This window comes from Pseudozyma hubeiensis (genome assembly GCF_000403515.1).
Source record: "Pseudozyma hubeiensis SY62 DNA, scaffold: PHS38, whole genome shotgun sequence".
In the NCBI taxonomy this organism is placed as follows: Eukaryota; Fungi; Basidiomycota; class Ustilaginomycetes; order Ustilaginales; family Ustilaginaceae; genus Pseudozyma; species Pseudozyma hubeiensis.
Genome location: NW_012133820.1, coordinates 836,030 through 861,701, shown reverse-complemented (window position 1 = coordinate 861,701; position 25,672 = coordinate 836,030). Strand labels below are relative to the sequence as shown.

The window sequence follows — 25,672 nt, the reverse complement described above, 5'->3', positions numbered from 1 at the left end:
GGGCTCAAGCGCAGCACGTCTCTCCCCTGGCTGCGTCGTCCGAGAGGATGACTTTCTCGTACTACTGGCACGTCAATGTATGCCACAGACTCATTTGTCAATGACAAGACAGCCACACAGTCGCATCACAGCAAATAAAGGAGAGAGACAGAGTTCCATTTCCGAAACCAGATCCGATCCGGACAGGCCCGTTTCTACAACAGAGAAAGTATGGAAAAGAAATGACGGCTCCAAGTCGTTCAAACACCGCAGCTCCGCACAGCAGAGACGGAGGCGGGAAGGAAAGGCAAAGGCAAGGTGACAAAGGGGAAGAGCAAACTGCGACCCATCAAAGATCGACGAGCGGCCATCCAAATTTCTGTTTCGTGAAAGAAGGCCAGCTCCTTCGCACGCCAAAGTGAGGATGGCCAGCATCGTCGTCCGTGTGATCAGCAGCTTGCACACTCAGGGCCGCGGAGACGAGAAGGTTCGAGCAGGCTGGACCTAAGCCCAGTCCCACTTGATCGAGACCATACCCTCGGCCTCGGTGGCAATCGCCGTAAAGGCGCCGACAGAGAGGTCGATCGACTCCTTGTTCTCGCAAGTCGGACACTCGTCGGCGACGGTAACAAGCACGCTCTGGCTCGGGTTGTCGGCGCGGTAGATCTTGATCTGCTTGCCACAGTTGGCACCGTTGGCATACATCGAGGTCTGCAGCGCTGCCACCTTGGACGAGTCCGCGTGGACTGTCCCGCATGCACCGGCGTTGCCCCCCTGGTAGAAGAAGGTCGCGAAGCCACCGGTGATAGCATTGGCAAGGCTGCTGGCCGACGACGAAGACGAAGACGACGACGATGCAGAGGAGGAAGCGCTAGCGGAAGCGGCTGCCTTTGCCGCGCTGGAGGAAGCAGCAGACGAAGCAGAGGATGAGGCAGAGCGCGAGGCGGAGGACGAGGCAGAGGACGAGGCGGCGGCGGACGAAGATGCGTGAGCAGTTGGTGAAGGAGTGGCCGAGCTCGAAGCTGCGGGAGCGGCCGCTGCCTGCTGCTGCTGGTTGCTGGCAGCCGAGGCACCGGACGAAGAACCGCTGTCGGAATCCTCGTCGCAGTCGTCATCATCGGTCGCACCTGCAGTGTCGTCGCCATCGTCATCACAATCTTCGTCGTCGTCGGCACCATCAGTCTCGTCTTCGTCGCAGTCCTCGTCGTCGTTGGACGAGCTGCCAGACGAGATGCCGGAAGACGAAGAACCCGAGTTGGCCGAGGAGGACGAAGCGCTCACAGCACCAGCGTTAGAGGTGCTGCCCGAGTTGTTGCTGGAAGCAGCCGCACCCGAGGACGAGCCCGACTTGGAGCCACCGCTGGAGCCCGAAGAGTTGGAAGAAGAGACAGCCGCAGAGTTGGACCCGGAGCCAGCGTTGGAGTTAGAGGACGAGCCAGCAGCCGAGTTGGAGCCAGAGCCAGCGTTCGAGTCAGAGCCCGACGTCGAGGTAGCTGACGCCTCCTCCTGACCGTCGTCGCCGTCGGCATCATCGCAGTCCTCATCATCGCCGGCATTGGCATCGGCGTCAGAGCTGCCATCAGCAGTCGCAACCGACGCGGTCGAAGCGTCAGTGCTCGAAGCTGTCGAGGTGGGGGAGGCGGCCGAATTCGAGCTGGTGGCAGAGGCGCGGCCAGCACCAGCAGACGAGCCTAGCGTAGCAGACGACGTCGAAGCGGTGCCGGACTGAGTGGCAGAGTGGGTTCCGGAGTGTGTGCCAGAAGACGAAGCAGAGGCAGTCGAGGCGGTGGAAGAGTGAGCGCCCGAGTGGCTGCCCGTGGAAGCGCTGGCAGTTGCCTGTGCGCCAGCCTTGCTGTCGGTGCAAGGGGTGCTGGAGGCAGCCGAAGAGGTCGAGCCGGAAGCCGAGGCAGTCGAAGTAGGAGTGGACGAGGACGAGCTGGCGCCCGCGTTCTTGTCGGAACCTCCGTTCTGCGATGACGAGTCCTTGGCGCTGCCATCGCTCTGCGAGCCCGAGTCCGAGCTGGCGTCGGAGCTGGATTGCGAGTCTGAGTGTGCGCTGGAACTGGAGCTAGACTGGGCGCTGGACTGAGCGCTGGACTGGGCGCTAGACTGAGCGCTGGACTGCGAGCCAGACTTGGAGTCCGAGTCAGAGCTGGTGTCGCTGTGGCTGCTAGACTGAGCGGATGACTGAGCGCTGGACTGGGCGCTGGATTGAGCGGAGGACTGGCTGCTCGAGTCGCTGCTGGACTGGGCAGACGACTCGGCCTGGGAGGCGCTGCCGTTGTTCGAGGTGGATCCACTGATGGAGCCAGAGCCAGACATGGAGGCGGACGACGAGGCATCTCCACTACCAGCCGAGGCAGACAAGCTACCGGCGCCGGAGACAGAGAAGGAGTCACCACGTCGGACCTTGCGTTGCATGCGACGAGAGTGAGAGTGCAGGTTGTGGTACACGTTGCTGCCAGCAGCATTGTGTCGAGAGTTGAGCTGGTGAGCGCCGGCGGGCTGAACGCCAACAGAGGCGAGGGCGATGGCCGCGAGGGCTACACAGACGGTCTTGGCGATGGGCGCCATGTTGAGAGATGCTAGCTGGAAGGACGAGAAAAGGGCTTGGCAGCGGGTGCAATGCTAGAAAGGGCGATGTGCGGAAAGATGCTGAGAAGGACGATGAATAAGGCGACCGATGAGAATGCAGGCTGGACAACGACAGCTTATCAAAAGCGTCGATTCTGGCGAGATGGAGGGTTGATGCAAAAGAGGTGGACGGAGTCGCGAATGATGGGATGGACGTCGGATCGAGGAGAGAGTGGGAAGCAACAAGAGGCAGTGATGATGCTGTCTATGCTGAAGATGGAGGAGGGAAAAGCTGAGTAGAGGGGCAAAGTATCGAAAGAAGACCAGCAACTTTTGATCCTGTGAAAGTAGACGAGGGCTCTATAAAGGGCGCGGAGGAGGGGGAGAGGGAATGATTCGACGGTGGGATGGAGATGGAGGTAGAGTGGAAGGAGGAAGAGCGGACACGCAGAAGGGAAGGAAGAAGAAAGCACCAAGGGAGGGGAAGCGGGTCGAGGGAGGACGGAGCAGAACGAGGAGGGCGGAGGACTCAGACAGGGACAAGGGCGGTCCAGCGAGGAGCACGATTCGCACGCAGTGCTGTCAACGACTCTGACGCCGGCCAGATTTGGGGGGACGGAAGACGCTATGACACAGATCGAACACCTTGTCACAGAGCACAAGGTGCATGCAGTGTGCAGGTGCGCACCTGCACAGCCGCCATCGTACACTATTGTTGCCGCCTTCGCATGGTGATCTTGGAAGGGGGGTTGCAGTCCTTGCATGTACATGACCGTTAACTACAACATCGCGACGCTGCGTTCTTGACAAGCCGAGGTTTGGCGCTGCGTCTGCCTGCGCGGCGAACGATGTGACTTCGACGACAAGGCCTGCCTTCGCAATCGAGAGCCTGCAACACGAAAGTCAGCCTTGGTCGTCTTTTCGACTGCAGGCGTAGGCTTGGCACAAAAGAGCGGATCAGAGGGTGTTGCACGTCCTCGGCAAAGTCCCGGTCGCATTTCGCACCAACTGAAGGCCAACTTCCAGTGGCAATTCGACAGGCGAGCGTCGCCCATTCTTTTGTCTTGACTTGATGATCAAGGATCTGCTTCTGTGTCAGGACCAACGTAGGTCAATGCAGAAGAGGGCTGCCGCGCGCCCTAGCACGAGGTTCCGTTGTCAAGCGGGGCGGAAGGCGCAGCCGACTGCGTGGAACGGCGACGAAAGAAGCATGCAGCCGCCATCGATCGCTGTAGCCGAGGGTGATTGTAGGGGGGCGAAGTCGTTGCGAGGTGAGCTTCGGCGACCGAGCCGGCATGGCAGCGCGTGTTGGAGCAGCGCAGTTAGTGCATCGGTGAAGTCTGTGCCGTGCTGGTTGCATGGCCGACGGGTGCTTTGCTGGCGTCGTAAAGTTGATGCACTGCCGAGACCAACACAAAAGCACACACACCTTTGTCCCAACGCGAAGAAAATCCTTCGAATTTTCTCTTCGCGTTCGTGCCGTGACCCTCTCTCACGTTGCATGTCAGTCGACAACCATATGTCGCTCGGAGCTCGGCGTTTTCTCCTTCTAGACTCCCCCCTTTTCTGTCGCTTGACCCTCTTTTGACATGATCACACCCTCGTCCTAGCTCGGCTCTGTGCAGCAGCGAGGGACCGCGCCGTGCGTTGCGGCGATGTCTCGAGAGGGTGGGAGTCCGAGTGTCGCGGTGCCGCAGGGTCGAAGCGAGGATAGCTAGCTGCATGCTGTGCATGAAGCCTGAATCGCCAAATCTCGAGGCAATGAATTGGAATCTGCCGATGAGAACTCTGCTTTCACCCTGATTCCGATCTGGCCGCAGTTTTTTCTGCTCGAGTTGAGAACCCGAAAATTTTCAAAATTTCAAGTCTCAGTTCTCAGCAAGAGAAAAAACTTCGCAGGGTGCAGTGGCAGGCAGGAGGTGCTCGGAAGATATATAAGCTTGTGCTGAGCGCGCCTCCCTCTTGCCTTCTCTCCAAGATCATAGTGAGTACCATCCGCACCCCTTACCTCTCCATCTTCCTTCTTCGACTCGTCTTGGTGGATCAGGGACCTATCGTACTGCCACGCAACGCAGCACATCGCTCTCATCGCTGTAACACGACTGGCATACTAGATTCAGCTCGTTGCGATTGATCTCTGGTCACCTTACGGCGTCGTCGCCCTCTGCCTCCTGTCAGCTCATACCTCCCTGCCTCCCTCGTTCGGTCCCACTGACTGTCCTTTCATCGTCGCTTCCCACCCTCCGCTTCTCTCTCTCTCGCAGCTTTACGGAATCACTTAATAAAGTCGATTTCCGATTCTACATGCTCAATTGCATGTCACCTTATTCAGTCTAGTAGATGAAACCCGAGCGTTTGCCGCCCTTTACGACAGTGAGGCTACATCAAGGGCCTTGTCGTCGCTCTCATCCTTCAGGATGAGTCGACGATTCTAGCCGCCCGCCGAGGACCTTTGCCCGAGGAGCAACATGGCTTGCGACCTTGATTGGGAGCTTGTTCCTGAGCTCCGAGGGAGGGTTGGCCGCTCGTTTCTGATAGACCCCGCGGCTTTCATCGCCATCATCGTCGGGATACGGTGACAATGTTGTTTTGCATGCGGACCTGGAAGTTTCGCTTTGCTATGTGCAAGCTGTTGAAATGATATTTGATTCTCATCGTGCTCCTATTTCTCGGTGGGTCTCTTGATCCGTCTGTGCTCCGGAATGGATGGATGAGCTCGACCGCTCCTTGAAATGCTCGGTCACCGCCAGACTCAAACGTGCCCAGACTGCAACGACGCGGAGTAGCAAAAGAAGGCCGGTGTTGCTATGCTGACCCTGAATATTTGAGAGCCCGAGCTGGCCGCGTCGTCTTCCGTTCCGGAAACTGAAAGTCGACCGTCTCTTTGCGAGTACGACATACGGTACAGTGCAAGCAGTCTGTCAAACCCATGCTGAAGCTTGAAGCCAACCATGACGTTCGCTATCGGAAAGGGGGAAGGAATCGGTCTCCTGCGCAAACACCGGAGGGTCACCTCACAAGCAGACACGCGACTGGTCAGGGCCTTTTATTGAAGGGCACGGGCGTGTGCTCTATAATTTGTGAGAGCTGGAACAACACACATGCCACACAGCACGCGGCTGGAAGCGAGGAAGAACCCTTTCTCGTGAATATTTTGCCTGTGCTCGTGCCCTGTGCTCCGTGCTGGCCTCTTCCGATCTTTTGGTGTCACAGTGTATATCATACGTATTTTGTACAGCAGCCTGGGCGAGCGCAGGCGTGTGTGCATGTGTGCGTGGCTTCAACTCGGGTTCTCTTTCATCACTCATCCTCATCCTCAATCGCTGAAGCCCGGTCTCTGCCTGACTTACCTCTTGTTCTTCCATCGTCTCGACCTCGCACCATCTCCCGCTCTTCTGCGCCAACGCATGTGCTGATACTTGACAGGCACGCCGTCTCATCATATCCGACTCAGCAGGCAACGACTGCTTTGCTCCAAATCGTCGTACATTATCGGCATCTCCACAGCACTGCATCACATTTGCCACGAACCACGCCAACCAAAATTAGGTGGCATCAGCATCCCTTCCAACAGCATCAACATCCCCGAGTCTTTTCAATCCTCTCCCAGCTCCGTGCACATTTGCCTGACCGCGCTCACGACCTTTGACAATCTCAGCATACACTCATCAACCTGGCGTCGTACAGGCTCGTCCGATCGCTCGACACCATTGTAATAGAGCGCACCACAGCCACTCGAACTCCAAGTCAAGACCAAAGAGAGCGTTATCGATCAAGTAGACTTCACCGCGTCCGCATAGCTTTGCTTTGGCTTTTTACACCCTCCACCATCGCCCCCTTTTCCAGCCCACCACAGGATCAGCTCGTAATGATTTCATCCGGTGCCGGCTCTTCCATACGCAAGAAGCGCAACTTCAAAGGGCTTCAGCTCGCCGAATCACCACTTGCGAGTCCAGTAGACGGTTCTGCGCCGACACCGTCGCACGATCCTGCTGAAGGCTCCGCCGCTTCCAACGGATCCACCGTCGGCAAGCCCACCGCAGCGAATTCGGCCGGCTCCCATTCGCTGACAGGCAAGAATGATCTAGATACGCACAAGAATTCGGGCGCCAACTACCACAACACACTGACGCAGCAGCTGGCCAGCCTGGAACTTGGCGTCGAATACAAGCTCGATCTCAAGAACGAAGACCTCAAGACGCTCTCTGAGCTCGGCGCCGGCAATGGTGGCACCGTCACCAAGGTGCTGCACGAGAAGAGCGGCACCGTCATGGCCAAGAAGGTGGTCTTCATCGATGCCAAGCCAAGCGTGCGCAAACAGATTCTTCGAGAGCTTCAGATCCTCCACGAGTGCAACTCGCCTTACATCGTCTCGTTCTACGGCGCCTATCTCAGCGAGCCCCACATTTGCATGTGCATGGAGTTCATGGAAAAGGACTCGCTCGATGGCATCTACAAAAAGTATGGGCCCATTTCCCCGGAGATCTGCGGCAAGATCGCCGTGGCCGTTTCCAACGGTCTCACTTACCTCTACGACGTACATCGCATCATTCATCGCGACGTCAAACCAAGCAACATCCTCGTCAATGGCGCCGGCCAGATCAAGATCTGCGACTTTGGCGTCAGCGGCGAACTCATCAACAGCATTGCAGACACGTTTGTGGGCACGAGCACCTACATGTCGCCGGAGCGCATCCAAGGTGACCAGTACAGTGTCAAGTCGGACGTCTGGAGCTTGGGCGTATCGATCATCGAGCTGGCGCTCGGTCGCTTCCCCTTTGCAGAGAACGAGGAGGAAGATGACTCGGACGTGGACGATGACTATCTGAACGAGGATCTGGCCGGGACGCTCTCTCCGACCAAACCAGCGCCGAGGCTGCCCGTGGTCAACAAGGAGAAGCAGAAACGCAGAAAGTCGAAGCCGGCCGGCGTAAGCCTCGAGGGCTCGAGCCATCAGATGTCGATCCTCGACCTCTTGCAGCACATTGTCAACGAGCCTCCTCCGAAGCTACCAGAGGGCAGGTTCCCTAAACTCATGGAAGAGTTTGTCAACCTGTGTCTGCTCAAGGATCCGGCGAAACGACCAACGCCCAAGGACCTCACCAAGCATCAATACGTGATCGAGGCAGATGCTGCCAAGGTCGATCTGCAAGCATGGGCAGATGGGATGACGCGAAAAGGCTGATCTGATACTGCAGCCATTTGTGCATAAGCGGTCACTCTTTCCTCAGGCATATCTCAGCGTCTCGATTGAGAAATTCAAGTGACTCGGTCCCTGTCGGCCCGCATTCCACAGATTCGGACAGCGTGTGCGAAAAGGAGTCCTCATAGAAGCTTCACACATGCTTGACAGCTTGACGCCAGCATTCGGCTTTTCCGGAGCCCTGGCCACACAACCGATCGATCGATCGATCGATCAACTCAACCAACTCAACCTTGCTTCACCGAAAAGCGTTGGGCGATTGCCGAGCTGAGCGTCACTGCTGATGAGATTGTTTCGGATAGCCCGACTCACACTGTTATTGAGCACTGAGACCAACGAGAACCATGCGGTGGTCGATGGCCAATGAGCTTAGAGTGACGGAGTTAAGCCAGAAAATCACATCATGACCTCCACAACGTGCGGAGCACACGCACAGACGAGAGCAACACATGCCGGCTGTACATATAAATCCAGGGTTCTTCCGAACAGAGTGTCCTTTTCCCTTCCCTCTAGAGCGTCATTCTACAATCGCTGTGAGCAAGCACCTTGGATACTTCGAAGATGGTCGAACACAGCGTCAGCGTTCACGCGGGCAAAGATGGCAACTTTCGCCGTCAGGACTCCACGTTCCGTAACACCATCTCCAAGGACGGCCCGCACCAACCAGAAAAGGGCCGTTACATCCTCTACTGTGGACTCATTTGCCCTTGGGCTAGCCGCACACTGCACACACGAGCACTCAAGCAGCTTGAGGACTTTATTGATGTGGCCATCGTACACTATTCTCTGACGCCCAACGGATGGTCATTCTCGGTGACGGATCAGGTCGAGACGGGCGACCCGCTGTATGGGTTGGAAAACACCAAGCAGCTCTATTTGAAAGCTGACCCCGATTATACGGCCAGGTACACAATTCCCATTCTGTGGGACAAGAAGCTCGAGACGATTGTCAATAACGAGTCGTCCGAGATCATCCGTATCCTCTATACCGCATTCGACGACCTTCTGCCGGCCGACAGTCCGGCAAAGGGCAAGACGTACTACCCAACCGACAATCCCGAGGCGATCCGAAAGATCGATGAGCTGAACGGCTGGATCTACAACGACATCAACAATGGCGTGTACAAGACCGGCTTCGCTACGACGCAGGAAGTATACGACAAGGAGGTCGACAATCTCTTTGCGGCGCTGGATCGACTGGAGAAGCTCCTGTCTGATGGCAGGGAATTTCTCGTTCCCGAGGTCGGACTGAGCGATGCTGATATTCGCTTGTACCCGACTCTGGCCAGATTCGATACGGCGTATCACAATCTGTTCCGCTGCAACGTTCGGATGATCCGACACGATTACCCGCACATCCACCGATACCTTCGCCAGCTCTACTGGAACGAAAGGGCCTTCAGCGACTACACCAACTTTGATCACATCAAAAAGGGCTACTCGGGAGTCGGAGCGAACAAGGGGATCGAGCCTAGGGGTCCACTACCTCACATGTTGCCTTTGGACGCTTGACCGCGCACACCTTGCGTTTTTGCCATCCTGAAGGGCGGATTGCATTTCAATGTAGCTTGTCTGAAGCGATACCTGCGATCCGAGCGTGCCAGCCTGCAAGCCTGAATCGGGGCTGATGGGGCATCGGCGAACCTAGCGCCATTATAATATTGCCGTAGCTTGCCGATGAGCGAGTGCTCGGCTGCGCAAGAGTCGCATAAATTGGGGCTTCTAGAACGTTGCTGCACCATCGCGAGGGACATGAGATCCGCCTGAGCAGCTTGGGCCACATTCGACCGCGCTGCGGGAGTCTAGGCTGTGAACAGCGTTGGAGATCAGTTGCATGCTCCAATTGCTACGTGCCGTGATGGCGAGCGCATGTGACAATCCTACTGATATGACGGCTCGAAATGGGACGGACGAGCTGCCGCCGAGACATCGGACGGCTTTGGGCCCTTCCTCCCCGAACAGCGTTGATGTTGACTTGCCTGGTTGACCTTCATTTCTAGATGAACCAGGCGCTCTGCTGCTGCTGCTGCTGCTGCTGCTGCTGCTCTTGGCCAATCTGTACCACTCGCCTTCATTGAGGCTTGCCGCTCCGTCAATATCGCTGGATTGACTGCGCTCAGCTCGATCATGCCGATCCCACTTACAGTATACGACACTTGTTCGATAGTTCGCCTTTCACAGAAAATAAATAATTCGATAAACAGACAGATTGGTGTAACTCGCTTGCAAGCGTGAGAACTGACCGTGCGAGCCAAACGTGTTTTTCGCTGTGCTTGCCGCTCTGCTCTGCTGTGTCAAATCCAGCTGTACATTTGCCCCGCACCGCTTTTGAGGTTGATCATCGCGACACATGAACCACGAAAATCAATTCGCGTAGCATGTTACATTGAAGACCGCCAGCACTGGCCTGACGTTAGGACAACTTGTGAATTTGGGCATCTGACAAGCACTTTGCTAACGTTGTTCGGTCTTTGTCGTGAGCATCAACACATCACCACCACCATTCCCATCACCACAACCTTCATTGATCTCGTTTGCATTCTCTCGGCATTGGCATCGACACGTCGGAGACGCTCAAATCACGCGTCTTTCCGGAACATCGAACATCATCCTGCTCCGTCTCTCCTCTACACAAAGCTGCACCACACACGGTACACGGAGTGGCACGCTTGACGCATCAACGACTCTCTCTTGTACCGCTTGTTTCAACCATCTCCTTGCAGGTCAAGGTCTTTGTCTCATCTGATCATCTGCTTTTGGTAGCACTAGCCCGTCGTCATCGACAGATCGCACGATGCGCTCCGATGGCATGCTCTTGATCCGCCTATAGATATCTTTCTCCCTCTATCGCCGTGACGTTGTTTGAGCTGGTCGCTGCGCGATATGGCTTCATCCGCTTCGGCCTATACACAGGCATCCACCGCGTCTCGCAACAGCGCATCAGCCGATCAACGCTACTCGGCCTACCGCTCCTTCCTGCCAACCGCAGATTCCACCAACAGCTTCGACAGCCCCTTCTCGTCTCGCTTCGAGCGCGCCGCCTCGTCCGACCAGCCTTTCATGACTTCGCAACTCTCGTCGTCATCCGCCCAGCTGGATGCGTCCTACGCGGACAATGACGAAGAGTACGACATGCAACCCGAAGAGCACGTCGTGGCGCTGCACGATTTCAATTCCAACAATGCCACCTGCCTCTCGTTTCAGGCGGGTCAGGTCATCAAAGTCTACAACCGCGATCCGTCAGGATGGTGGGACGGCGAGCTCGACGGCCAGCGCGGATGGTTCCCCAGCAACTACGTCGATCAGGAGGCAGTCTACGTCTCGGACGATGCCCAGAATGACAGCTACTCGTACGACGACAGCCATCAACTTCGCAACTCGACTACCAGCCAGACCTCTTCCGACTTTGACCATGCTGCCGGCTACCGTACCGCAGCACAAGTCGCATCCAACAACGACCGCTTCTTCTCGGCCAACTCGACGCGCTCTCCCACACCTACTTCTTCTGCTCTTTTCGACGGCGGCGATGGCGGAGTCCTCGATCCCATACTCCATGCTATTTCTCTGCTCCGCAACGCAGTCCGCGCCAATCGCGTCGCCCATTTCCAGCCGTCCACAGCATGCGTCATCTCCTCCGTCCGCTCCGTGCTCTCGGCTACAGACTGCCTCACACGCGAGTCGGCCGTGCTCAAAGCGAATCCGCATCTCGCCCGCGAGCGCAAAGCCATCCTCTCGGAGCTCAGCAAGCTTGTAGCACAAGCACGTAGGGCTTCGGCTCCCATGATTGACGAGACGCTTAGGCCGGCAGAGATGGACGCCATGCTCACCCTGGCAGAGTCTGTCCTTGCAAACGTGCGCACCTTCATCTCGGTCGCGCTCGAGTGCGGTGTCGATGTTCCCGACCGTCGTTCGTCCGTATATGACGACTTGTACGCGAAAGGCGGCACGTCTCACTCGGACGGCCGTCATCGGTCCAACGTCTCGCAGCAGGAGCTCGACAAGACCCCTACTCCAGGCCACACGCAGATTCGAGATTCGGGCGCCAGGAGCCACGCATCGTATGCATCAGCCCGCCACCTGCAGTATGACGACCAACGCAACAGCACCTCGAACCAAGCCGACTTGCGTCGTTCTTACGCACAGCGCCGTCACCCTTCAGATGGCTCCGTCGAATCCTCTGATGGTGGAGCGCAGGCCATCGCACAAGCACGCTCCTTGACACAGCGCCAACTCGACGGCGGAGGACGCGCCGGGACCGTTGCTGCCGCCGTCGCTCAGCACATGGTCATGTCACGCACGCGTTCCGACTCGAGCTCCGAATCGCCAGAATCCGCTTCAGGTCACGACACGACATCGCAGCACGGCTCCTCCAACTCAGCTGGCGAGGAAGAGGGCCCTCCCAGTCCGGTCGAGCGCACCGCATACGAGGTCATGCAACGTCTCAGCGTCACCAACGATCAGCTCCTCTCCATCATCGCCGCCTTTATCGGCCATGTCCACACCCACACGTCCGAAAGCCATGCTTCCAGCTACGCCTACCTCATCGACATGACGCGCGAGGCCGTCGTCGGCGTCCGCAACCTCTTGCTCGTTGTCGAAGCCGTTAACAACAACGCCGTCCTTCAGCAGCTCCGGCCGCGCGAGACCTCGATCTTGTGGGAGACACGCGAGAATCTCTACGAAGCAACCACCCAACTCGTCACGGCAGCGCGTGTCGTCACTTCAGCTCCCTCTGCCTCCATCACAGCCGGTTCGGTGGCCGAGGCCGAAGACAAGTCCCGTTTACTGCAAGCGGCGACGAGCGTACTGCGGACCGGTGGCGAATGTGTGGGAGCTGTGCGACTCTGCATCGACCGTCTCGATCCCACTTTCACCATCGGCCTGCCGGAGCCGTCCAGACCTCGTCACGCGCACTCCGGTCGGCAAAGCGCAATGGTACGCAACCAGGAAGATGAGCAACGAGAGGATCTCGACGACAGTGCCGATGCCCCAGCTCCTGCGCGCGAAGTTCGCAGGAAGAACACGCTCTCCTTTCTCGGTCGCAAAGCGACGAGCCTGTCCCTGCTCAAACAGAACTACGAGCGTGATGACAACCGCGATGTATTTGACGACATCGAGGAGGATGAGCAGGATGAGCAAGATACGGGCTACGTGCGGAAGGGCTCGCGACCACCCACCGTCGCCATGGACAGGTCTTCCTCTCTGCAGACCTCGGCCGGCGATCACGCAGACCGCGACGCGCGATCTACTGAGCGCCAGAGTGCTTCCTTCGCCAGCAGCAGTGGCTCCGGCATGAACGCGTCCGCCTCGCCAAACACGGCCAGGACATCCCGCTCTACTACCCAGTCGCTTCGCTCCGAGGTCACGGGCGAGACTTCGGCTCGCCCCTCGCTCGATATGCAGCAGCCCGCAGCGGCAGTCCCTGATGCCCACACCACGGCTCAGACGGCTGCCAAGCAGCTCTCTGGCGGCATCGTAAATCGTCAGTCGGCCTACAGGGAACAGAGAGCACCGCAAGTCTCGATCGAGTCGCGCTACATGGCGCCCGGCTACGACGCCTCGGATGTGGTCTGCAACTCGGAAGGCCAGATTACCGGTGCGACGTTGAAAGCGCTCGTCGAAAAGATGACACCGCACGACACTATGATCGAGACCACGTTTTCGAATGCTTTCTTCTTGTGTTTCAGGATGTTCACCTCGCCACAAGAGCTGCTGGAAGCGCTGGTCGCGCGATTCGAAATGACACCGCCGGTCGATGTGCCCATGAGCGAGGCTGACATTGCCCGCTGGAACGACAAGAAACTGATCCCTGTTCGCCTGCGCGTGCTCAACATGCTCAAGAGCTGGCTCGAAAACCACTGGAATCCAGCCACGGACCGCGTCGTGCTGCAACAGCTTATCCAGCTGGCCGAGCGTTGGGCTAGCGCAAGCGCCATCGCTGGACCTGCTCACCGACTGGCCGAGCTGGCACGAAGACGAATCGACGGAGCCACGCACAAAACGACCGTCTTGGTGGGCAACAGCCGAGGGCCCGGCAGCCTGCAGCGCGTCATCTCTTCGGAACGCATGAAAGGGGGATTGGGTCTCACCATGACCGACGCCTCGCAGATGTATGCGCCGTCGGCCTTCTCGCGAGGAGGTGCACTTCCACCGACTTCGGTGGTGTCCAAGACGCTGCTCTCGAATTTGCGCAACGGGAACGTGGACAAGATCCACCTGCTCGACTTTGATCCTCTCGAGCTGGCACGGCAGCTGACCATTCTGGATAGCAAGCTGTACTGCGCCATCCAACCCGAAGAACTGCTTGGATCCAAATTCACCAAGGAGAGCAGGGCGGCGGGCACCACCGAGGATGTGCACGTCAAGAGTATGTCGTCCATGTCGACGAGGATCACGGGCTGGATTAGCGAATGCATCCTGGGCGAGTCGGATGCTCGAAAGAGGACGCAGCTGCTCAAGTTTTTCATCAAGCTGGGTGATCGTTGCGAGCAGCTGAACAACTTCCACACGCTCATGGCGATCCAGTGTGCGCTCAACTCGTCGACGATCGCACGACTGAAAAAGACGTGGGATGGCCTGGCAACCAAGTACCGCAGCATGATGGACCAGCAGCGTAGCGCGGTGGAGCATACACGCAATTACGCCGCCTACCGCGCACGTCTGCGCAACACAACGCCGCCTGCGATCCCCTTCCTGGGACTGTTCCTGACCGACCTCACATTCTGCCACGAGGGCAATGCGGCTACGCGACCGTGCCCGTCGAACCCGGAAAAGAAGCTGCTCAATTTTGACAAGTACGTCAAGATCAGCCGCATCGTAGGCGAGGTACAGCGCTTCCAAGTGCCGTACAACCTGGTCGAGGTGCCCGAGATGCAACGATTCCTGCGTAGCGCGCTGGAGGATGTGCAGGGTGCTCAGGGAGGCCGAGGCGCGGATGATCTATACCGTCGCAGTCTGCTGCTGGAGCCGCGTGCCAGCAACAAGTCCTCGGGCGCGAATGGTCCGGCATCGTCGACAGGAAGCCTGGCGATGCGTCAGAGCAGCAGCGGCGCACCCGCCGAGAATGGCAAGCTTGCCGGGTTGGATATCTTTAATTGGCGAACCGACAAGGCTTGATGGCATAGGAAGAGATTAGAATGTACACAATCGCTCAGTCTTTTTGTCTTCCTTTTCAATGCTATCCGTTTCTAGTCTTTCATCGGATCGTTTGTCAGATGTATGAGACATTGTATTCGACTGATGTCGAGCAGACGGAAGTGGTAGTTGTGTCGGTGGAAATGCGAGTAATGCCGACGAGAAAGGCTCGACGAATGACAAGGATCCGACCCGCGGGCCACACTCTTCGTGCACACCGGTCAATTCTCGTCGGATGGTTCAGGGAGCGTCGCAGCACGAGGGTGCCGCGTATGCCGAGGAATAGCAGCGCGGACGGAAAGATCCGCTCCTATATCGGTCGCTGCAATCTGTCCGTCACATGTTTTGCATTCGACGTCGGCCTCTTTGAGTATAGGCGCTGCTTAGGCCCGAGATGAACATGCATCCACAACATGACTCGGACGCAAGATGCGATACATGTTCGGAGGGACGGTGTTGTTACCTGCCACGAAAGGGGGCCTAGGATGTGCTCGCTTCGGCCAATTCCGTCCGGCTTAGAGAGAGACAGGCTGGCTCGTCCGCTCGAGGCGGCGGTGAGGGAGAAATTCAATACAAAACCGAGGCTCGACCTGATCCGTTTTTTAAATTGGCTGATTTCAATTGGGCAGGCAGCATCGAAAAAAAGTGTATCCGATCGAGAGGAGTGGTTGGAATTCGACAACTCCACCTGCGTCACAAAATGCGAGCCTACGAATTTGGCTGCGTCGCAAGAGAATGTGGTTCCTAGAGTCGAGCCAGCAAGCGGACGGATCAAGCCGTCGTCGCTCATTTCCTGGCTTTTCCGGCTCAGAAGAGAGGATGGAAGAACAATTTCTTCCTGCCCTCGGCCCATCTGCCCAGACGCAGTTTTCGAGAACCGTCATCACAGCAGCACACTGCGGACGTACTCTGACACACACGCACACACAACACCGACAGGCACGTTGACTTTGGCTGTCGGCCCTGTTCGTCCTTCTCCACAAGCCGGCTCTTCCATCCGAACACCTTCCTCCTCTTCCATTTCCACCTTCCTCATCAACTTCGCTGTCGTTATTCGAACTTAGATCAACGGCGCATCTACCACACTGGACAGGACACACCATTCCTTTGGAAATCCACCGAGTCGCAGTCGCCATGCTCTCCCGAACCTTCGCCCAGTCCGGTGCCCGCGCCGCTAGGAGCCTCGCTCTCCGAAGTGGGTCGGTCCGCATGGTCACCCCGGCCGTCGCACGACGAACACTGCTCACTTCGGCCGCCCAGAGGACACTCACGATCGGTGCTCAGACCACCGCATTTGCTGCTCACAGGTAAGCATGCAACACTAGTTGGAGCAGCGACAACGATCGTCAGCAGCATGAAATACTGACCTTCACTGCCTTTCATATCTGCTGCTTCGCAACACTTGCACGCACGCTTGCACTTTTCATGAATGCCCTCACAAATCGAAACATACACTGGCGTCACTCAACGAACAGGAGCTTCTCTTCCTCTTCGAGCCGCAAGGAGATCGTCAAGGTTCCCCAGATGGCCGAATCCATCACCGAGGGTACCTTGAAGCAGTGGAACAAGAAGGTCGGCGACTTTGTCAAGGCCGACGAGGAGGTTGCTACCATCGAGACCGATAAGGTGAGTTTCATATGCACCTTGCACGCACCCGCTTCCAGCGCACCCCACATGTGCGCAGCAAGCTGGCTCTATCTGTAGCATCGCCTTGAGTCTAACCTCCTTTGCTCCCATCATCTGCCCACCATCTGTTGAATGTTTCTTCCTCTACAGATCGACGTCTCGGTCAATGCTCCTCAGTCCGGTACTATTACCGAGGTGTTTGCAAACGAGGAGGACACTGTAGAGGTTGGCAAGGACCTGTTCAAGCTTGAGCCCGGTGAGGCTCCCGCTGAGGGCGCCAGCTCTGGCGACAAGCAGTCGGAGAAGAAGGAAGAGAGCAAGGACGATGGCAAGCAGGAGAAGAAGGACGACCAGCCCAAGAAGGAAGAGTCCAAGGAGTCCAAGCAGCCCGAGAAGAAGAGCGACGACAAGAAGCCCTCTCCCTCGGCAGACCCGCAATCGCGACCCTCGGCCGCCAACTCGTCGTCTCCCTCCAAGTCCTCATCGTCGTCCAGCCCATCCTCAAAATCTTCTTCATCGTCGTCGTCGTCTTCGTCGTCTTCTGCATCGAAAACCGCGGCAGGCAGCCGAGAGGAGAACCGCGTCAAGATGTCGCGCATGCGCCTGCGTATCGCTGAGCGCTTGAAGCAGTCGCAGAACACGGCGGCGTCGCTGACGACGTTCAACGAGATCGACATGTCGAACCTGATGGCATTCCGCGCACGACACAAGGACCGCATCCTCAAGGAGAAGGGAGTCAAGCTCGGCTTCATGTCGGCTTTCGCCAAGGCATCGGCTATGGCGCTCAAGGACGTGCCCGCTGCCAACGCCAGCATCGAAGGTGCTGGTCTGGGTGACACGATCGTCTACCGCGACTTTGTGGATCTGTCTGTTGCCGTGTCGACGGACAAGGGTCTGGTGACACCCGTGGTCAGGAACCTGGAGAGCATGTCGCTCATCGAAATTGAGCAGGCGATCTCGGACCTCGGCAAGAAGGCGCGCGACAACAAGCTCACGCTCGAAGACATGAGCGGCGGAACGTTCACCATCAGCAACGGTGGCGTGTTCGGTTCGCTGTTCGGCACGCCCATCCTCAACCTGCCTGGATCGGCTATTCTGGGTATGCACGCCGTCAAGGAGAAAGCGTGGGTGGTGGATGGAAAGGTGGAGATCCGACCGATCATGGTTGTGGCTCTGACCTACGACCACCGATTGCTCGACGGCCGTGAAGCGGTGACGTTCCTGGTCAAGCTCAAGCAGTACATTGAGGACATGCCAAGCATGCTTCTCTAGGTGTTAGTGGCTTGCGCACTCTGTTGTCGGTAGTCTAAATTCCATACAAATGCTAGGTTCTCGTTTGCGATTACAAAGGCAAAGTCTGGCGGCTGTGCGGCGGGCTGGGAGAGAATGTGCATGAGACGCTGCTGTCGGAAAGGGTTGGTCGGATCGGGCGATGCGAGTGTGCTGATCGTTGGCTACGAAAATCGGAAGGTCAGGCGAAGCAAGCAGGGCGTCGCTCGGCTACAATAGAGTTACTGTAGCACCTGTGTGGGGTCTGATACTCTGACTCGCGGACCCTGAAACAAGGACTCTTTGGACGCCCCGTCTTGTCTTTGGCAGCAAGATGTTGAAGCTTCCACCGGAGCCCGTAAGCAGCAGCAGCAGCAGCAGTGAGATGAATATGATCATGAGAATGTCTTGATCGACACCGGACTCCGCTGCAGAAAGGTTTGTGTGAGTGTGTCACCATGGACACAAGCAGGGAAGTTGGAATCCACGGCGAATGCTTCGCTGGGAATTGTTTTCATTCTCCGCAAACCACACCACGGATGCGGACAGCGTAGTACCCAAATTGCCGTTCCTACCAAAAGGTTTTTACAGCTGAGATAGAGTTGCAAAACAAATCTTGTATGCCCAGCAGAGTGTTTCACACAAGTCACACCATACACTGTTGCTGACGATCTAGCTTGTCGAGCTAGGAGAAACACCTACAGGATGGGAAAATTTTGTCCTGAATTTTTAGGGTTTCCTTTCAGCACCGAAAGTGGGACCCTGTTTCACTGCTTCATCCTTGCACCCTGTAACCAGTGGTCGCGGTTCGATGGTCGAGTTGCTAGACAGGCACCAACAGGGGTTCGTCAGACAGAAGTGGAAGCCTGGTCGATTCGGAACAGGTCGTACGCAGAGAAGACAGGTCACCTTCAACAAGGACAACATCTCAGGACGATGAGCGGCTAGGTTTCTCACGACCGCATACAAACAATGATGACACTCTGTATTTTGCCATTTGATTACTTTTCATCCAGCGTTTTAGCGAGTGAGACAGGATGACGCCAAATCTGGCGCTTGTGCCCGGCGTCGGTCGCCTCGCTGTTCAGGCACGCAAGGGAATTCTTGTCCAGCGTACCTTAGCGCTAAAGTATCATAAGAGTAGCGCCTGCTGTTCGCTTTCAGACCACGCGCGCTTGCCAACGTGACAGGCTGTGTGCCTGGCCAGCTTACAAAAGGTGGTCGGTCCCTTTGAGCCTACTCCACTTCAGCCAACTTACATTGTTGTTCGCTGTCACAGGATCACATTCGTGTGACTTGACTTAAGGCTCGATTCGTCGTGCATGCATGCATGATGGCGTGTGCATGTGCGTGTGAGGGCGGGGCGGCGGTAGTTGGCATGGCGTTGCAGCTTGCATGGTCCCAATCGTCGTGCCTCGTTCCACTGGCCCGGTTTCCTACCTCTTGTTCCTCCGCTGATTACGCCCCCTTAGTTCTTGTCTCACTTCCGTCTCTCGGTAACATGATCGACCGACTGAGCTGAAACCGCGGATCATCTTCGACCACAAATTTTTCCTTTGCGCTTCCTTCCATCTTCCGGCTTTGTCCAAACCTATCCTCTCATACAGGACAAACAGTTGCCGGCTCCTCCTGACTCCGACATTCAGCCCTGCATCGCTTCCATGCGGTCAGCATCATCTGCGCGCCGACGTTGCCAGAAACCTCTTCGAGTGGCCCGTCTTTGCTCCATCTTGACCACCGTTCCACGTTGCCCAGCTATGTCTTGAGACACTAGCGCCACTTTCTCTCCTCGTCAACCATGCCCTTCGCAGATCGACTCTGGCGATCCTCGCCCCGCACAACCATGGACACACAAACACCCGTCGCGTCCACCTCTTCCCATACGACAGCGCCACCACCATCAACATCACTCGCTTCGTCGTCAGCACCCCGCACCCCCTCGCTTCGCCGACGTTTCACTTTTGGGCGTACCGCCAAACTGCATCCTACCACAGAAACGCACGCCGATCTTCTCTACCCGACACAAGAGCTTCAAGCAGGCGCCACAATCGGCAGACCACCCCGCTCTTCCGTCTCGGACGACCACAGCATTGGTCGTGCACCATCACGCACTCCGAGTCTTACTGTTCCAGCGTTCAAGCTCCCTTCTGCCAACAATTCTCGGGACAATTCTCGGGCACACTCACCGCTTCCCGCAGGCGTCTCTTCGCCAGTCGTTGCTCCTTCTTCTTCGTCTCTTACGCCCTCCGTCAACCAGTACGACAGGCTGTTCGGTCTGCCAAGTACATCTGCTTGCGTCTCCTCGCGTCTCTCGCCTACACCCCTCGATAGCTCATCACCAGCGTCCGCTCCGGCAGCGTCGATATCTTTCGTTTCCGAGTCATCTTCCCAACCACTATCTTCCCTGGAGACGACCGCGTCTCCACAAATACCTGGAACGACATCGACGCTTTCGAGAAGCAAGAGTCTCAATCCCAGATCACGCTTTCCTCCCGCCTCGGCCTCGACAGGAACCAGCAGCACCCTCCGCGACAGATCCACTATCGGCAGCGCCATGCTGCGACGGGCCAGCCTCCGTCGTCGAACTCCCTCTGGCGACTCGACGACCGTGCGCGTTGATGAAACGGCGCCGAAAGCAACGACTCCCACACCATCTTCTCGAGCCAATGCCATGTCGAGGACGTCTTCTGCTGTAGCTTCAGCGCCTGTCGCTGCTACTGTCGCACCATCCCTTTCCGCCACGACGCCAACGCCGGCGGGCGACGCGCCTGCTTCATCAGGTCGTCTGTCACGCTTCTTCGGGCGCAGGAAGTCATTCTCCGGTCCCGTTGGTGCCCTTCACAAACCTGATTTGATGGCCGACCCGGTTCCTGTGCTACGAGATGCAAGCGCTTCCCTCAATAAACGCTCTCCTCCGCTGGCCATCATCTCTGCCGACTGGCGAGAGGCACCAGACGCGACGAAGCCAGCTCCCGGCCTCATTCATAGCGGAGCGCCGGCTCCGCCTCCAGCCACCTCACCATCCGATACCGCCGCCGGACCCTCAGCCAACATTGGTGCCGCCACGGTGAAAGCACAGCGGGAATCAGCAGACGGCCAGAGCTGCAAATTCTCTGCTTTTTCCTTTCCTGCCCTCCCCTACGAATCATCGCAAGAAGCATCATCGGCGCCGGATCCGTCTCGCCAGAAACAGACAAAGCATTCGACGAGTCGCTCCGTGCCCTTGGCATCCTTGCCTACCTCAAGTGTCATTCCGCTCTCTCAATCTCAAACGGTCGCAGACGATGCCGCAATGCCGCCGCCGCAGCCCCGTCCCACCCGTGGTCGAAGTCTCAGCTTCAGTCTCAGTCACAGGAAGAGCAGCAAGAGTCTCTCAATGATCGGTCACATGTTCGGCAGCAGCAGCCACGTTCCAGATTCCGTGTCATCGTCACCTCCTCTCCCAGCCGACGCTTCGACACTGAGCCAGAGATACCCAGCTGCTGAAAGTCGCTCGAGTCATTCAAACGAGCCGACCGCTTCTAGCCATTCGCGCAGGCCTTCACTGCGGGATCGGCTCAAACTAGGACGCGGCGCAGCAGGTCAGGGACCGCAGCGGCCTTCAACACCCGAAATTGAAAGCTGGAAGCAAAAGCTTGCTGAGGTCCCCGCCCATGCTGAAAGGTCTGACACAGAGCGCAAGTCGCCGGCTAGCATCCAGGATGTCTCCCAACCCAAGTCCGCCGATTCACCCGTCAAAATCGTTCGATCCAGGAGCGCCATCAGGCGTAAGCCTCCTCCCGAGATCAAGCAAGAAGACATTGACAGTAGCTCCAGTACTCCCGTGTACAGCAAGGCCTTTCGCACCCTCGATGTCGATCATCGCGACGCTTCGCCGCTCGGCGGCAGCCCCGCCTCGTCGCCTGAGCTTGCCTTTTCTTCGATGACAAGCCCACATCGAAGGAAGTCCTCACCTCAGTCCAGCTCGCGAGACGTTTCCGTCCGGCGTGATGAGGCCGCTGCGAACGTCCTTGGCCTCATTGGCGCCCCTTCGGAAGCTTCGAAGCTCCTCGACACGCATGGCCCAAGCATCGATGTTCAACCGAGCACACCTTCGCGCAAGGCCTCGCCTAAAGCTGTGATCGATCAGAGTTCACCGATGTCGGTCTCGACTCAGCAGAACCTCGCACCTGCTTCATCATCCTCCCTGCTTCAGAGACGCCGAACGTCGGCTGCGCCTAGCGTTGCTGACACCTCTGCGTCGCTCGACAGGCCGTGGTCGCTGATCAGCTCCAGCGAGGCTGATACACCGCTCCTCAAGCTGCGCAAGCTCGTTGTCAACACCGACACCGACGCCTCCGACGACAACCGCGAAGATGACCATGTCAGCAACGGTCTCTTCTTCCGTCCTGTTGTCGGACCTTCTAACAACGCGGTTGGCTCTGACGAGCAGATGACACGCGATCTCACACCGATCGGAAGTACACAAGAGGGTGAGTTAGAGCAGCTGCGATCGGCCTCGCAGACCACGGTGCTGTCTGACACCAAACACGAGGTCAGATCGGTCCCCTCCTCTGCTGCCAGTACCATTCGCGTGCGTGCCGCTGGGAAAGCCCCAACCCAGCTCAGTCTCTCCAGTGCTGCCTCTGAGGCGTCCCACACTTCCACTGTGAGATACGCAAGTGTACCTTCCGCGCTTGGGCAGTCGACTCAGCCAACGTCGGAAGTGCCCATGACCGTCGATGCCGCAGGTCCGGAAGCTGACATGGTGGGGCCCCTGCCGGCGAAAAGCCCCGTTGCATCGCAGCATTCGCTGCGCGGCCGCCAGCACCGACGAGACGGATCCGTGGGATCCACGTACAGCCAAACGACGATCCAGCAGGCACGACGATCGAGCACCGCTTCTCGTATCACGGCGCGTAGCAGCGGCCAATGGAGCGAAAGTCGACTTTCCGAGGATGCCTTGAGCGTTCTGGAGGCTGAAGTGGGTCAAGCTAGGCGTGCAGAGGTGGTAGCGCTTGGTAAGGGAAGAGTCCAGGACTGGGTTGGTGGAGGTGGCGCCGATCGACCGCTTCCAACCGCCGAGGCGCCGACGCTCTCTCGCAGTAACACCCTTCGCAAGATTGCACAACACGCATCGACTGGGGATGTGGAAACACACGTCGACCAACGAGAAGCTCAACGTCAAAGGACACTCAACGAGCATCTCGATCGTAGGCTGCAGCAGCTGTCGGATTCCCAGCTCGTGCCGAATGCATCCGCTTCGCACCTCCGTGTGCCGAAGCAAAATCCTCAAGCTGCGAGCTCGCCACAGCACCAAGGTGCGGCTGCGATGGAATCCTCGACAAGCGCAAGTCGATCTGCTCCCACCTCGGCGACATCTGATGGCCCGCGCTTTGCGAGACTCTCCGCTTTCCACGACCGCAAGCATCCCGAAGACTCGCAGCGCCTAGCGCCGCAAGATGCGGCGCTCGTTGCGTCAGCTTCCAACCAGTCGATGGAGGAGGCGATTCGTCTCGGACGGGCACCTTCCAAGCGTGTCCGCCGCGATGCCAGCGAGACTCGAAGTATCGGTGAGGCCGTCATGGTGCAGCGCGAATCAGGCGCACGACACCCTCGACGCTCAGCGTCCCTGTCGTCCAAGAAAACGGCCCATGCAATCGACCAGCTCAACCCGACCTTGGCGCCCGTTTTGCCATTCGTACCTATGGCGAATGCGCAGACCTTGAACGACCAGCAAGAAGCGCCGGCGCCGATTCGGCAGGACGATGAAAAGGCACAGGACGACAGCAAGAAGCATGCCAAGCAACGCACGTATGCGACTTCCGAGGAAGCGGTACGAGCCAAGCAGCTGGAGCTGATCAACAGAGAGAGACGACTCGCCGAGAAGGAGGCCAGACACCAAGCTTATCTTCAGCAAAAGTATGCTCACAAGAAGCAGAATGATCCGCTCCTGGCAGCACGACTGGCTCTGGTCGGACTCGAGCCCCGCGAAGCTGTGCCACAAGTCGACGGCGAGCATGCCGCAATCACAGCAAAAGAAGCGGACACTGGCGCACGCGGCGGCGGCTTGCAGCCTCCTGCTGTGCCCGAGAGACGAGCTTCGTCGCGTCTTTCGATTCCTCGCTCGTCGATGGTGCGCAAGAACTCGGACACGGGGAGCGTCGCCTCCTTCCACACTGCGACCGATGCTCCCGTCGCCGCGGTGCGTCCGGACACCTCGAACAGCATCGCATCGTCGCTGGCTGTGGACTTTGACTTCCCCGAGCCTCCTCGGCGGATGACTGAACAGCTGTCGGACGACGGTACAGTGCTCAGCCGTGCCGGGTTGCAGCATTCGCCACTCGGGCAGCGATGGAAGGGACGTCGACACTATGCTCGCGAAGACCAACGCTCGCAAACACCTCCGCTGCGTGACTCGAGCCTGCGCCACCGCGTTGATGGCGATGGGAGGGTTCACACACGCGCAGCTTTGCTCTTCTCAAATGACACGGATGCAAAGCCAGTGATGTCGGCTTCTCAGTCCATGCCAAGGCTGATCGCGGTGCCATCACTGGACTCCGCCCAACAAACCGCCACGCTACGACGATCGCGATCGGTGGGATACGCCAGCCGCGACTTGCGCAAACTGACACGAGAGCAGATGATGCAGGACGCCTTGAACCATCCCAGCCCTCCGGCCGTCCATCGCGAGTTGCACAGCTTGCAGTATGGGCAGGCGAAGGGGTTGGGTATTGAGATGGCAGACAACTCGAGCGCCTCAGGAAGGTACTCGAACGTCGCCACTCCAAGACAGCCTATCGCCGCTTAATTTTGTTCACCTTATTGCAACTTTTGTGCATCCAACCTGTATCTTTAATCATCGCAATATCTTGGAGTCTGGATATTCTGGAACTGTTAACAGGCTTGTCTGATCTGCTACGTGGATGGCACGACTGATACGTCTTTGCTGCTGCATACCGATACTGTGAGAGCACAGGGGGAAGGATCGTGCACTGATTGCACGAGGGGCCGAAAGCTGAACATGGCTTTGGGTGCCTCGATGCAAGCATCCTTGCAGCGCGCAGCCTGCAGCCCGCTGATGCGCGATGCTCCTATCCCGTCGCACTAATACAGCTCAGAGACGTGCTCGTACTCCAGGATAGCTGTCGAGGTCTTTCCTCACGATACCTTCTTGGACCTCGACAGACAGGTCGGCGGGAGGGAGTCCGACAAACGGACAAAGTCAATGTGCTGTGTACTGCATCGGCAAGCAGGCAATTCAGCCGCCGATCCGAAAGAGATCTTCGAGTTGGTCTCAGATTTTCCTTCCTGCCCGTCACGTAACTTGTCTTCCTTCTCGGCACGCAGACAGGACTCGCGTCGCTGCTTCTTGGTTCGCGTTGTGTGGCGGGATGAGCCCTTTAACAATTTCCCACGCCGGCGAGGGACGCGGCGACTTTCTTTTCTTTGGCTGGAATTCACGCTTCGTCACAGATTAGACGAATTTTCAAATGCGCATTCCTACTTTGTATTGAGCGTCAGGAGAGCAGGTGCATGAAGCGGTGAAATGTGACCGTCAGGGTGCCCAAGCAGCTTTTGTTGTACAACTGGGGTGACAGCCGAGACAAACTAGTCAGGGTTCTCTCAGGAAGATGGCGCGGACAGTGCCGATGAAAGCCAACACTGTTCTCGTGGCGTGGCGGAGTGTGAGCGAGCGGTTAAGGGCGTCTGCCGAGGGATCGCTCTCTTTCTGAAACGACGATCTGCAGCGTTCGGATGGCGATGAAGCGAAAGCGAGATTATGACGCTCAAACTCATCGGAAGCCGATGTGTCCACCATGAAGCCTGTGTGTCGATATGGCCTCGAGTGGTCGAATCGATCCTCTGTGCAAGCTCGAGTTCGATCCAAAGCGTAGTGCACTCATC

General features: G+C 57.6%; 9 protein-coding genes across 9 annotated transcripts; 7 read left to right on the top strand and 2 right to left on the bottom strand.

Annotated features, from left to right (window-relative positions):
• Positions 1–90: 90 nt before the first annotated feature.
• PHSY_004045 (expansin) lies at positions 91–4,642 on the bottom strand (the record flags this gene model as incomplete). The annotated part of the gene is made up of 3 exons (XM_012334662.1): positions 91–194; positions 516–2,568; positions 4,562–4,642. The coding sequence occupies 3 exons, from the start codon at positions 4,640–4,642 to the stop codon at positions 91–93; spliced, it is 2,238 nt and encodes a 745-aa protein (XP_012190052.1).
• An 862-nt stretch (positions 4,643–5,504) lies between these two features.
• On the top strand, positions 5,505–7,738 carry PHSY_004044 (likely protein kinase; the record flags this gene model as incomplete). Its single annotated transcript, XM_012334661.1, has 2 exons — positions 5,505–5,588; positions 6,212–7,738. 2 exons carry the CDS (start codon positions 5,505–5,507, stop codon positions 7,736–7,738), a joined length of 1,611 nt encoding a protein of 536 aa, XP_012190051.1.
• A 579-nt stretch (positions 7,739–8,317) lies between these two features.
• PHSY_004043 (glutathione S-transferase) lies at positions 8,318–9,268 on the top strand (the record flags this gene model as incomplete). Its single annotated transcript, XM_012334660.1, has 1 exon — positions 8,318–9,268. One exon carries the CDS (start codon positions 8,318–8,320, stop codon positions 9,266–9,268), a length of 951 nt encoding a protein of 316 aa, XP_012190050.1.
• A 210-nt stretch (positions 9,269–9,478) lies between these two features.
• Positions 9,479–10,567, bottom strand: PHSY_004042 (hypothetical protein; the record flags this gene model as incomplete). The annotated part of the gene is made up of 2 exons (XM_012334659.1): positions 9,479–9,928; positions 10,523–10,567. 2 exons carry the CDS (start codon positions 10,565–10,567, stop codon positions 9,479–9,481), a joined length of 495 nt encoding a protein of 164 aa, XP_012190049.1.
• Positions 10,568–10,639: 72 nt separating this feature from the next.
• PHSY_004041 (hypothetical protein) lies at positions 10,640–14,872 on the top strand (the record flags this gene model as incomplete). The annotated part of the gene is made up of 1 exon (XM_012334658.1): positions 10,640–14,872. The coding sequence occupies one exon, from the start codon at positions 10,640–10,642 to the stop codon at positions 14,870–14,872; it is 4,233 nt and encodes a 1,410-aa protein (XP_012190048.1).
• Positions 14,873–14,970: 98 nt separating this feature from the next.
• PHSY_004040 (hypothetical protein) lies at positions 14,971–15,954 on the top strand (the record flags this gene model as incomplete). The annotated part of the gene is made up of 2 exons (XM_012334657.1): positions 14,971–15,246; positions 15,520–15,954. The coding sequence occupies 2 exons, from the start codon at positions 14,971–14,973 to the stop codon at positions 15,952–15,954; spliced, it is 711 nt and encodes a 236-aa protein (XP_012190047.1).
• Positions 15,955–16,024: 70 nt separating this feature from the next.
• PHSY_004039 (hypothetical protein) lies at positions 16,025–17,788 on the top strand (the record flags this gene model as incomplete). The annotated part of the gene is made up of 3 exons (XM_012334656.1): positions 16,025–16,197; positions 16,366–16,516; positions 16,667–17,788. 3 exons carry the CDS (start codon positions 16,025–16,027, stop codon positions 17,786–17,788), a joined length of 1,446 nt encoding a protein of 481 aa, XP_012190046.1.
• Positions 17,789–17,902: 114 nt separating this feature from the next.
• Positions 17,903–20,116, top strand: PHSY_004038 (hypothetical protein; the record flags this gene model as incomplete). Its single annotated transcript, XM_012334655.1, has 2 exons — positions 17,903–17,986; positions 19,541–20,116. 2 exons carry the CDS (start codon positions 17,903–17,905, stop codon positions 20,114–20,116), a joined length of 660 nt encoding a protein of 219 aa, XP_012190045.1.
• Positions 20,117–20,339: 223 nt separating this feature from the next.
• On the top strand, positions 20,340–24,575 carry PHSY_004037 (hypothetical protein; the record flags this gene model as incomplete). The annotated part of the gene is made up of 1 exon (XM_012334654.1): positions 20,340–24,575. The coding sequence occupies one exon, from the start codon at positions 20,340–20,342 to the stop codon at positions 24,573–24,575; it is 4,236 nt and encodes a 1,411-aa protein (XP_012190044.1).
• Between the last annotated feature and the right edge of the window lie 1,097 nt (positions 24,576–25,672).